Raw genomic sequence first — 12,938 nt, 5'->3', positions numbered from 1 at the left:
AATTGTGACCTCGCTCTGTTGTTTTGACACAGTCCTGTCATTGTTCCACAGCACATCGACAACAGAGCATGGCTATTTGTTACTCTGCAAACGAGCTAAAGATCCAGGGATGAGCTCACTGCTGTGTGGTTTTGTATAATGTTGTACGTAACTATGGTGTGTACTCAGTGCTCACCGTGGCCTCACTCTGAATGCGTTTGTGTTATTGTGTTTTGAAGTGCTTTGATCCTGAGATGAACTGGGTCGCTTGATAAACAGCTTCCTTCGTTTAGTCTGAGCTCCAGTGAGCTGAGAACACATGCTGCTTCATCAAGCAGACCAGACTGATCCACCACCTGGACTGACACACACACACACACACACACACACACACACACACACACACACACACACACACACACACACACACACACACACACACACACACACACAAAAAGTCATTGCCTGTGACCAGGCCAAAAATTTTCACCAGAAAAAGCAAATCTTCTCTCATAGGCATCATCAAAAAGAAAGCTGACTTAATATTTATGACACCACATAATTCCTGATATTGGAACGTGCAGAAAAAATGTTGTGTAAGCTAAATCAGAATGCATATTACATCTAAAAATTTTGTGTATATGGAATGAGACAAAAAAATTACTAAAATAACATTTTAGCTAAGCAACAACATGATGATGCACTTGTTCAAAGTGTGTTTATTGTCACTTTTTCCCTCCAAACTTTGCACTACCCTCCAAACTTCGAAAGCATAATACAGATGGCAGAAATTTTTTACACCTAAATGGAGCATTTCACATATATCACAGGCTTTAAAGAAATCTATGTTTCTAGTGGACTTGAGGGGAAACTGGACAAGTCTTATTTGTGTGCGTTTCCTGATTTTTACAGATGGATTTGTAGAGCATTCCAATCAAACTTTACACACTGCATGAAAAGAGGAACAGAATGATTAGCATCGTTCTCTATAAACGGACCTTTTAATGTAATTTTATTTTTTTGTTAACAGCTTGCATCCAAGGTCTGGAGGACATTCAAGTGTAACATATTTATAAACTATTTCACAGCATAATGTAAAGTGAGTCACTGTGTGCTTTGCTTCAAATAACTGGATGTGTGGAACAAGAATCTGGAAATGACAGAGGAGAAGCAAAACAGTTTCCTCACCGTCTGTAAAATCTCTGTTGAGCCACTCAGTGGCAGCTGGCAGAAAACAGCAACGTTAACTAAAAGGCTGACAGTCAATAATGGAGCGAGTGATTGCTGTTCAGGTTGTGGTGAAACCAGCGTGACCAGTGACTGCACACGGTCACTGGGGAGAGGATGAGCTGCGACCGAGAAAAGAGCGTATATGTCCTTCCACGCTTCTTTGGCTCGCGCCTGGTGACAAAAAAAAGAGCATGTTGAATTTAAACCAAGTCAGATTTTAAATGGGGCGTTTCTTTAAAAATCTTTTTTGCAAAAAAAACAAAACAAAAAAATAAACAATAAGCAGACGGTTAATTCACAAATGACACAAGAAGACAACCCAACTGAGAAGAACGTACAACTGTACTAGAGGTGATGGTGGAGTCTCTGAGGGTTATGATGGGAGGCAGACAAACAGGAGACAGAAAGACAAAACTCAGGCAAGCTGGCCAGACAAACACTGAGGAATCAATACCACATCACCCTTTTCACCCAGCCCTCTCATCTCACTCTCTCTCCCTCTTCACCGCTGTATCACTCTCTCCCTCTCAGTTAGGGGTCATCCATAATTTATTCATTAATGTGTTATTACTCCCCCCCCTCTCCTTTTTTTCCCCCTCAACAACAACACACCTGCAGATAACAGTGAAGCAGCAGTTTTGGTAAAAGAAGAGAAATAATTACACTGAAAGAGTAAATTGGTTTTCAAATGAAGCTTAAGTTTATTTAAGAAGGTTCATCTTCTTAGTTTCACATCGATCAGTTCGATACCTACTGAGACATTATAGTCGGTACATAATTAGACAAAGAAAATTATTTATGTTTTAAAAAAAATAAAAAATTCTCACCAGCAGTGAAGCTCTGTGGTGCCACCTGTTGGTGGGGTGGTGGTAGAAGGTCAGCAGCCACAGGAGGGGACCAATATCTTCAGGCCCTGATGTGACCAGCAGCTGGACAGCCACCTGCACCCAGTGGGCACACTGACCCAGCAGGAACCAGGCCTCAAACACATTGTGGTGCCCCCTGCAGGGGATTAGAAGAAGTAGCACTTAAAAGGAAGACTCCCAAACCACCTGGTCCCAATGAGTATGATGAGATGGATTTTTCTAAACAAGACTAATGACAGTGTACCACATCAGAGAACTTAATTATATGAACACATGCCTCATGGGCTACAATTAAAAATAAATAAAATTTAATAGCAAACACCTTCAATTATATTAAATGATTAGTTGGTAGGATTTAGGGGGACTTAGGAGCTTAAAAGGGATAAAAAATTCACAATTATGTTTTCAGTAGTGTACAATCACCTTTAAGTAGAAATCTTTGTTTTTAAGCTAAAACAAATAATCTTCCATCAAGTACGCCATGTTGTGCTACAGGAGCCCAGAGTGGACAAAGCAAGAATTCCCGGGTAGCTTAGACTCACTCTTGGAAAGGGAGGGGTGACAGAAGAGCATTTGGCTGTTTCAAATCTGCAACCTCACTGTAAGATGCCAATAAATCTACATTTTAGTCCTTTATACTTAAAAATTCATGCTTGCCTGTGTCAACTGAAATGACTTTGTATTTGCAGAAGTTTCAGATGCATCTTGTGAAATATGTGGATTTAGCTTCTTATTAGACTATTTAGTAATTATTACATGATAGCACGGCGGTGTGGTGGTTAGCACTGCTGCCTCACAGCTGGAATAACATCTAGAAGGCCTGGGTTCGTGCGTGTTCTCCCCGTGTCTGCCTGGGTTTCCTCCAGGTACTCCGGTTTCCTCCCACAGTCCAAAGACATGCAGTTACTGGGGTTAGGTTAATTGGTCTCTCTAAATTGCCCATAGGTGTGAATGTGAGTGTGAACGGTTGTCCGTCGCTCTGCGTTGGCTGGTGTGACAGGCTGGCGACCTGTATAGGGTGTACCCTGCCTCTCGCCCTATGATAGCTGGGATAGGCTTCAGCACCCCCTGCGACCCTGAACTGGATAAGCGGAAGAGAATGGATGGATGGATGGATGGATGGATGGATGGATGATGGATGGATGGATACATGATAGTTATGACATGGATGACAACTAAGTAAAAAAATAAAATAAAATAAGGCTACAGGACTTGGCTGAAAACCAAGTAAGTAGAGTCTGTGAGGTGTTTGTCACAAGTTTCTAATGGGGTATGCAAACAAGGCATTACACTGGAACAATTCTAGTGCTATAAACAGGTTTTAATATCTATAAACTAAGGTAATTTGGGTGGTCTGATTCAGTCTGTTAATGGACTGGCACTTAATCTATCCTAGTCTCAGTTTTTCCAAGGTATTTGAGAAAATATGCACAACTTTCCCCTTTGGCAGAGTTTTCTCCAAACTACTGGTGGAAAATACAACTGACGACTGTCAGCCCAACAATTTACACCCAAATTTCTGTCCAAAAAATAAATTAAATACATTTTGTCAAACTGAGATGGCAACTAAGCAAAATTACACTAAAGCAAACTGGTGTTCAGTGTGGAGCAGAAAAAAAAACCCCTCTGACAGCAGGCTGTTTACTGATTCATTAGGACTTTATGAATGAACCACAACTGAGCTGCTGCCAGTGAAATTAGCCCACCCCCACTGACAGGATCAATGGAGGATCAAAGCGACATTAAGCTTTTGATGCACATCTAACTCAGAATTATACCGAATCTCATTGTCTGATCTGGTGACGAGCATCAGAAACATGCACATGAACAACACCTCAAACTGCAACATTGTCACAAGTCTAGACAACTTTCATTTAACAACCCCCATCATGATAAGTGACAGACTCTACATAATCTGTAACAAGGTCTGACGTCCTCTGCTCTGACAGTGTCGGTGCGCAAACAGTCAGCTGATGATTATGAAACGTTATCAGCATTTTCTGTATTTTCTCACCATCACAAGATCATTTTATAGACAGACTGCTGTTTGCTAGATTATTAGTTCAGAAAAAATGTTAACTGTAGCCCTAAACGAAAAAAAAAAAAAAAAGAATCATTTAGAGGGAAATGAAATAAATTGAGATTTAGGCAGAAAGAGAACTACAACAGAGTGAACAGCACTTCACAGCTGCAAAAGCAAGAATGACTTCAAGTCAGAGGCACGATAAGGATCGCTTTCTCAAATTTCCCTAATACTATCATTAGAGCTCTCCTCCTCATCTACGCTCTCTCCACTTGGCTTCCAAATACGAACAGCAGCAGCCCTCTGCGGGGCCTTGGCAGCTGCAACTTTGCTTGGAGCAACACAACAGACTACTTTCCCACCACTGGCTCGGAACAATGTTTTGGGAATTTTGTACTGAGCTCCAGAATGAGGCGATGGTGGGGATAATGGGCCCTGTTAAAAACTGCAGCTGAAGGGCATCAAGTCATCCGTCTCCATCTCCACGACATCACCTAGTTTATGCTCTTTTAATCGGCAACCCCTATTCTATTTTTCTCAAAACGCATCCATAACTAAACAGTATGCTCTTCTCTGTTTCATGTTTTCCTTTTTTTTTTTTTTTTACTTTGTCCACTTCTTTTGCATTCATTTTCCCACGCTTTTTCTCCACAGCTCTCTCTTTCCTAAGCTAATAGCCTCTAATGAATGCTTGGAGAAGCTACGCACTCCTCCAGGACCTCTGTACTGTGAGGCAAGGGAAAAATATCTGACTAGCCACCCCCTCAACAAGAGCTAATGGAAATAAGAACACGGCACAGGCATTCAGTAAGGGTGGTGGAAGCAGATACACATCAACACATTCTCTCTACGAGCCATTCTCACTCTAACCTGGAGCTTCTGCTGTCTCCGTCTCCCTGCTCTTCCTCCTCTGTCAGTCTCTGTAATGAGCTGCTGAGCCAGTTCAGGTGATTTCTCCAAGCCCCCTGAGGCATCTCTGCAAGAACAGATTCAGATTTACCGACATAATGATGGCTTGTTGCACAAATAATCGCTTTTTACAATTCACTGATCCAAAGTTAGCTATTAAGTCCCATAATCTTGAACTGTTAGTTCAAGATTATGGGAAATAAGCTTATTATTATTGTCATTATTATTATTATTATTATAGTAAAAGCGGTAAATGTGAGACAACAATTACCTATGGGCCTAAATGTGGCTCCAGCATGTAATTCCCTATGACACCACAAACCAGCAACCAGCAATTATATTAATTACTGATTCATCTGCCAGCTATTTTCTACATTTCTACTGGAAAATGATTTGGTCTATTGAAAGTCAAAATTGCAGTGCAGTGAAAATATCCTCATAGATATGTTTATTCTCTTTGTTTGAAACAAATGGATAAGAAGACCGTTACGTTAGACAAAAACCAGTAAATATTCATATATCTTGTAATAACCTTGTTTTAGATTTGTTGTACAAACAGTTGTAGAAATCTTATCTTACTGGAAAGAAAGCATATTCACAGATATTAAAATAACTATAATTATTCTTAACTAAGAAACTAGCTGAAGCTATTTAGTAGTAAAATAAATAGACAACCCTCAAAATATCAAGCACGTACGCATTCACTGGACACTTTGTTAGGAACACCTTGCTAGTGCTGAGTTCAGAACTGACTTCATTCTTCACGACATTCAACAAGGTGCTGGAAACATTCCTCAGAGGTTTTGGTCACATTAACATGGTAGCGTCACACAGTTTCTGCAGATTTATTACTTCACATCCATGATTCCACCACACCCCAAAGGTGCTCTATAGGATTGAGATCTGGTGACTGTGGGGGCCATTTGAGTACAGTGAACTCACTGTCATGTTTAAAAAACAGTCTGAGATGATCTGAGCTTTGTGATGTGGTACATTACGCTGCTGGAGGCAGCCATCAGAAGACGGGAACACTTTGGTCATAAAAGGATGGACATGGGCAACAATAACACTCAGTCTATGGCATTTAAACAATCTAATGTTGGTAATAGGGGGCAGAAAGTGCACCAAGAAAATATCCCCCACCCCATTACACCACCACCACCAGCAGCAGCAGTAGCAGCCTGAACTGTTAATATAAGGCAGGATGTAGCCACACGTTCTTGCTGTTTACGCCAAATTCTGACCCTACAATCTGAATATCGGAACAGAAATCGAGACTCAAAAGCCCAGGCCACATTTTTCCATTCTTCTGTTGCCCAATTCTGGTGAACCTATGTGAATTATAGCCTCGTTTTCCTGTTTCCAGCTGACAAGAGTGGCACCTGCTGAGGTCTTCTGCTGCTGTAGCTTCAAGGTTTGATGTGTTGTGCGTTCACAGATACTCTTCTGCATTACCTTGGTTGTATCAAGTGGTTAGTTGAGTTACTGTTTCCTTCTTAAGAGCTCAAAGAAATCTGACCATTCTCCTCTAATCTCTGGCATCAACTAGGCATTTTCATCCAGACAACTGCTGCTAACTGGATAGTTTCTTATTTTTGGATCATTCTCTGTAAACCCTTGATGTGCAAGGCAGTTTTTGAAATTTTTATGACCCACCCATCTGGCACCAATAACTATGGCACATTCAGAGTCACATAAATCACCTTTTTTCCCATTGTGATGCTCAGTTTGAACTTCAGCAGGCCATCTTGATGATGTCTACATGCCTAAATGCACAAGGTTGCTGTCATGTGGTTGGCTGAATAAATATTTGCAATAACAGGTAGCTGAACAGGTGTACCTAACAAAGTGGCCGCCTAGTGTATTTTCCAAGCAGAACTGTGATTACTTTTTTGTGCTTTCCAGCACTCCGTTTGACTGCTGTTAGGGCCACAGTTGTGTGTTTCACATGCCACATTCAGGTTTCTGACAGCAAACCAACCCCCCCCCCCCCCCCCCCCCCCCCCTAAAAAGACACCTGAGGTTGATGAACAAACGTTAAATATTTCAAATGCTAGACATCTTGATCCAAGTCTTTTCCCCAGACTGTGTTTTAACAATGCAATGCTACAACTAAATTTATGGGTTTTTCAGAGGGGGCACAAATTATAATAAATCCTCAAATCTTCTACTTTTGACAGTACCATTTCTATTCAGTCCCTGGTGAAAAACTGATCCTCTCTCTCTCTCTCACACACACACACACACACACACACACACACACACACACACACACACACACACACACACACACACACACACACACACACACACACACAGAGTAATAATTAACTCTGCGTTCTGGCTGGGCTCCAGTGTGTCCCTAAATGGCTCCATTCATGTAAATCATTCCTGCCTACAGGCCAGTCTGGGCACACACTGATAAGCACTGCTCCGTTGTGCTCCTGCACTCACCTACTGAGCATCTCTTTAATTGTAAAGATTCCCACACACACACACACACCGTTAGTAAAGTGATATGCATTCAGTATAGATAATACAGATTCTCTCTGATAAGACAAAAAACATGCAGTGTTTTTTTGTAAGATGACCAATAATTTCACTTGTGCAAAACCGGCATCCCATTAAACTTCTGCACAAATGTCACACAGGAACTGACAACTCATTAAGTTTCACTTCTTTTTCAAAGCTTTAAATTGTCATATTTCCTGTCTGACATTAAAGATTCAACAGTTATAAAATAACTATTATTGATTAGCAGGAACAAGATGCACAAAAGACCAGTCATTCTGCAGCAGAAAAAACTGTTTACACACTGATAAAGCGTACCTAATCACTCTCTTATTCACAGTGATGGGTTTTGTGGATTGTGTCAATGATTCACACAACATGTGTGCGTCTGGACACTGACCTGATGGCATCGTCAAGAGAGGAACCAGCAGACTTGAAGGTGATTGTGGGAAGAAGGCTTTCAAAGATATGCTTGTCTGAAACAACACAAGGCAAATTTTTACCTCAGCTTCATCAATGTAAATCACACTCCCCTTCAACTCATGCATCAGTGGGCTCTGAAAGCCTGAAAAATGGCATTTTGAATGGGAGGCTGTGTAACAGCGATACAGTTGGTGCTAATGTGTAATGTAGCGTGTAATAGGTAGCGTTTTGTGCAGGGTGACTACAGCCATTAAAATTCAGGCCACTGTAAATACACTATGGCACTGCCATCTAGTGGTTAATAGAGGTGAAAAAGAATAAGCTTTATTCGCAAAGTTGCACAGCAGATAATATATCATCCCTACATAGTAACACATCTGTTTTCTGGCCTTTTGGCAGTAATGGCTGACATGTAAGTGCCAGATTATTCCTTACAGTCCCACAGACTCTTTGGATGGATGATCCCCATACAATGACAGAGGATATATGTGGGCTGAGGGCTGAGAGTTTTAGCAAAAGCTGAAAAGTACACAGTGACAAAGAAGTGTAAGAGCTCACAGTGGTTTCCACACACTACAGGTAATTTATCCGTACAAGACTTAATACCTCCAAACTGATGATCTGAATTAACTGTCTATGAGGCAGGAGTGTGAAATGTGCTGTGTTGGGTATGAGCAGCAGGATCCCAGCTGGAGTTCAAGTGATAATAAAGTGGACAATTCATCAAGTAAGTGATTTTTCCTGCAGCTCTGGAAGCAATAGCTCATCAGCCTCTGTGTGAACACCTCACCCAAGAGGCAGCCAGGAGAGATCCTTATTAGATGCCCAAGCCACCTCAACTGGCTCCTTTCGATGTGGAGGAGCAGCGGTTCTACTCTGAGCCCCTCCCGGATGGCCGCACACCTCACCTTATCTCTAAGGGAGAGGCCAGCCACCCTTCGAAGGAAACTCATTTTTGCCGCTTGTATTGACGATCTTATTCTTTCGGTCACTACCCAAAGCTCGTGACCATAGGTGAGGGTAGGAACGTAGATCGACCGGTAAATCGACAGCTTTGCTTTTACACTAAGCTCCCTCTTCTTCACCACGACAGACCAGTGCAGCGTCTGCATCACTGCAGAAGCAGCCCCGATCTGTCTGTCGATCTCTCGCTCCCTTCTCCCCTCACTCGTGAACAAGACCCTGAGATACTTGAACTCCTCCACTTGGGGCAGGAACTCCTGAGCCGAAGAGGGCAATCCACCCTTTTCTGGCTGAGGACCATGGCCTCAGAATTAGAGGTGCTGATTCTCATACCAGCCGCTTCACACTTGGCTGCGAACTGTTCGACTGCGAGCTGGAGGCCACCCCCTGATGAAGCCAACAGGACCGCATCATCTGCAAAGAGCAGAGATGAGACTTCCACCAAGGAAGAAGCCTTCCACCACCTGGCTACGCCTAGAAATTCTGTCCATAAAAATTATGAACAGAATTGGTAACAAAGGGCAGCCCTGACAGAGTCCAACACCCACAGGAAACGAATCCGACTTATTACCGGCTATATGGACCAAGCTCTCACTGTGGTTGTACAAAGACTGAATGGCCCGCAACAACGGGCCAGACACCCCATATTCCTGCAGGACCTCCCACAGGATACCCCAAGGGACACAGTCGAATGCCTTCTCCAAGTCCACAAAGCACATGTAGACTGGTTGAGCAAATTCCCACGCACATTCGAATATCCTTGAAAGGATAAAGAGCTGGTCCAGCATTCCACGACCAGGACGAAAGCCGCATTGTTCCTCCTGGATCCGAGGTTCGACTAACGGGCGGACCCTCCTTTCCAGCACCCTGGCATAGACCTTTACCGAGGAGGCTGAGGAGTGTGATCCCCGAAAGTTGGAGCACACCCTCCGGTCTCCCTTCTTAAAGATGGGGACCACCACCCCGGTCTGCCAATCCAATGGCACTGCCCCAGATCTCCATGCGATGTTGCAGAGGCATGTCAACTAAGACAGCCCTACAACATCCAGAGCCTTCAGAACCACAGGGCGAATCTCGTCCACCCTAGGGGCCCTGCCACCAAGGACTTGTTGAACCACCATAGTGACCTCACCCCCGGTGATGGGCAAGTCATCCCCCTCGTCCCCAGACTCTGCTTTCACTACAGAAGGCATGTCAGTGGGATTCAGGAGGTCCTCGAAGTATTCCTTCCACTGTCTGACTATAGCCTCAGGTGCAGGGAACAACCCTCTCGTCCATTGGTGAAAACTCCGACGGGAGGGTACAAGAATACCCACCCCAGCTCACTGTCTCTTACCGAGGGCAACTCCAGACTGGAACAGAGTCCAGCCCCTCTCCAGGAGACTGGTTCCAGAGCCCAGGCCATGCGTTGAGGTGAGCCCAACTATATCTAGCTGGTATCTCTCAACCTCACGCACTAGCTCGGGCCCCTTCCCCACCAGAGAGGTGACATTCTATGTCCCAATAGCCAGTCTCGATTGCTGGGAATCGGTCCACCAGGGCCTCCGCCCGACACACATTGCACCCGACCCCTATGACACCTCCTGCGGGTGGTGGGCCTTCAGGAGGGCGGGCCCATGTAACCTCTTCGGGCTGCGCCCGGCTGGGCACCACGGGCTATTGCCCAGCCACCAGACACTCTCCCTCAAGCTCCGTCCACAGGCCTGGCTCCAGGGTGGGGCCCGGGTAACCCTATCCCGGGCAGGGTAAACTGTTCCCTCGTTGTTGCAGACATAGGGGTCTTCGGAACTGCTCTTTGTCTGGACCCTCACCCAGGACCAATTTGCCATGGGAGACCCTACCAGGGTCTCCCATGGCAAAACCCGGGCAACATAGCTCCTGGGATCACTGGGACACACAAACCCCTCCACCACAATAAGGTGGCGATTCATGGAGGAGTAGTCAAATGTCATAAAAGTTATCAGCAAAAAGTTTGATAACAGCACAATCTCTAAATGTTATCTTTTTGCAGCTTCTGAAATGTCAAAAATTGCTGATTGATGACAAACAAGACTTCTAAATAAGTTAACTTCCACTTTATAATCATATAATCATTATAATTTACTAATCACTGACAGTTTTTGATACATGATGAACCAAAGACTAATTAATTAAATGACAAGCATGAGCAGATTCATTGAAAATGCAAAGAGTGACTGCAGTTTTACATGAAACAAACATTTATGCATCAAGTGTAGCCCACCTGAGGCTTCAGCGGTGCCAGTTCCCTCAGGAAACACTTGGTAAAGGTCTGGACTAGAGTCTTAACAGACTCATTTCCTTCTGCTTGTTTAAAGATGGACCTGCAAAATACACATACAATTACAGCATATCGCTTTCACAATTCATCAACAAAATTTGTAAACAAACATACAGAAATATACACTTAAAAACACTCACACACAAACATTATGGCCAGAACTCACCTTAAGATGTCATTTACAACCAAGAATATCGAGCAGTGCTGAGCACAAGCTTTAGGCTGAAACACACAAAGTTTTACTGCTTTTTACTGCTTCATATACACAAATAAAATCCAACAATCCAAAAAGTACTGAAATTACTGACAAGTATCTGCTCCAATTATAACCACTTTTTGAGTGTTTATCCAAAATACTGACCAGCGGGTGTCACTGTTGCATCATCTAGAAACGTCCTGCTTTGAGCCTCAGTTGTCCCTGTTCTCACTCTCTCCCCATTAAACACTCAGTTAACCACTGTGTCAGTCCTTCCTTCATGTACACACACACACACCCACACACACAATTACTTTCTCATCTCCTCCTTAAATGCACTCATCATGTGTTTTAGATTTAACACATTCTAAAACGCCCCAGCGCAAACATTTAACAGCTGCACTGTTCATATTTTTTAGTCCCTAATTATCCTCCTCCACCCCAACACCCATCTTATATAAGGACCATACTTCACTATAGGAGGAGAAAAAGGCTTTATCCCTGCTAGTGGAAATGTAAAGAAGAGAAGCAGATAAGCGTAAGCCCTTCTATTTCTTTTAATTTACTCATAGCCAATTTACAGCTGCCACTTGTGTTGGTATTTTAAAATGTAGTAAACGATAATGATAAGTTAGAACCGGATTATATAAATGGGCGCTGAAGTGCATTTCCACCAGTTTAGGCATACGTGCAACCACACAAAGCTCCAAATTATGAGACCAATTACAGTCACAGAAACAAACGGCACCACCAAGTGTTTATATGGTGTCATTACAATGTCAAATCATGCTGCATGATTTGACATTGTGTTTTTTTTATCCTTAGCGTTAACATGTGTTTCTTTTTTCTCCTTTCAGTCCAGAAGACACTGTTATCCCGCCTGTTTGCATGGGCACGAGAAATGCCATACAGTTTATGTATAACAGAGTACATCTGCATATTATGTGGGTTGCATTCCAAAATGCATGCATGCATGCAAACTGTCATGGTTTCCCCTTAGTAAAAACAGATGGAGTTTTTTTTTTTAGCGTCCTCCTCCATACCTTACCACTAACACTTCAAGGAGGGTCAATTACAGCACACAACAAACATCCTGTTTTTGGCAGTCAAACCCAGGAAGTGTGTGTTTATTGTTATTGGGCCTGCACTTCTCAGTGGATCGTTGGGGGGGGCAAAATGAGGAATGTAAGCCTAATTTTATGTTTCCCATTTTTGAATGTAGTCTAAACAAGTGAGCGAAGGAGTCGAGGAGCAATACAACCCAGTGTGCTTTTTTACGCCTCATGTTATTTGCTCTTGCACGTGCATGCCAACTGAATATTTTCAACGCTGACACTTGCACGAAACACATCTGACATCCTCAAGGCTGCGTGAATTGCATGAATGCATGTATTTATGTGTGAGCCTTTTGGGTGTTAAAAATCAGAGATTATACAGTTGTATCCAAAAGTGGGGCTACGCCTTGCTGTTGCAGGTTTACAGATTTTGTTGAAGTGAAAAGAAGTAAACCCCTTTAGCAAACAGATATTAACATTTACA

The 12,938-nt window shown here is 43.1% G+C and overlaps 1 protein-coding gene across 1 annotated transcript in view; it reads right to left on the bottom strand.

The window, feature by feature from the left end:
- Positions 1-12,938, bottom strand: part of fancc (FA complementation group C) — a 37,895-nt gene that overhangs the window by 983 nt on the left and 23,974 nt on the right. Inside the window, exons 9-15 of the mRNA XM_030737817.1 lie at positions 11,370-11,425; positions 11,147-11,246; positions 7,919-7,994; positions 4,969-5,074; positions 2,037-2,211; positions 1,168-1,380; positions 176-335 (exon numbers count right to left, since the gene is read on the bottom strand). Coding sequence (XP_030593677.1) covers positions 183-335; positions 1,168-1,380; positions 2,037-2,211; positions 4,969-5,074; positions 7,919-7,994; positions 11,147-11,246; positions 11,370-11,425 — 879 coding nt within the window. The 3' untranslated portion in view covers positions 176-182. The remainder of the gene's footprint in view (positions 1-175; positions 336-1,167; positions 1,381-2,036; positions 2,212-4,968; positions 5,075-7,918; positions 7,995-11,146; positions 11,247-11,369; positions 11,426-12,938) is intronic.

This window comes from Archocentrus centrarchus, chromosome 9 (assembly GCF_007364275.1).
Source record: "Archocentrus centrarchus isolate MPI-CPG fArcCen1 chromosome 9, fArcCen1, whole genome shotgun sequence".
In the NCBI taxonomy this organism is placed as follows: domain Eukaryota; kingdom Metazoa; phylum Chordata; class Actinopteri; order Cichliformes; family Cichlidae; genus Archocentrus; species Archocentrus centrarchus.
Note: the sequence above shows the minus strand (reverse complement) of the source record. Positions and strands in the feature narration are given on the sequence as shown.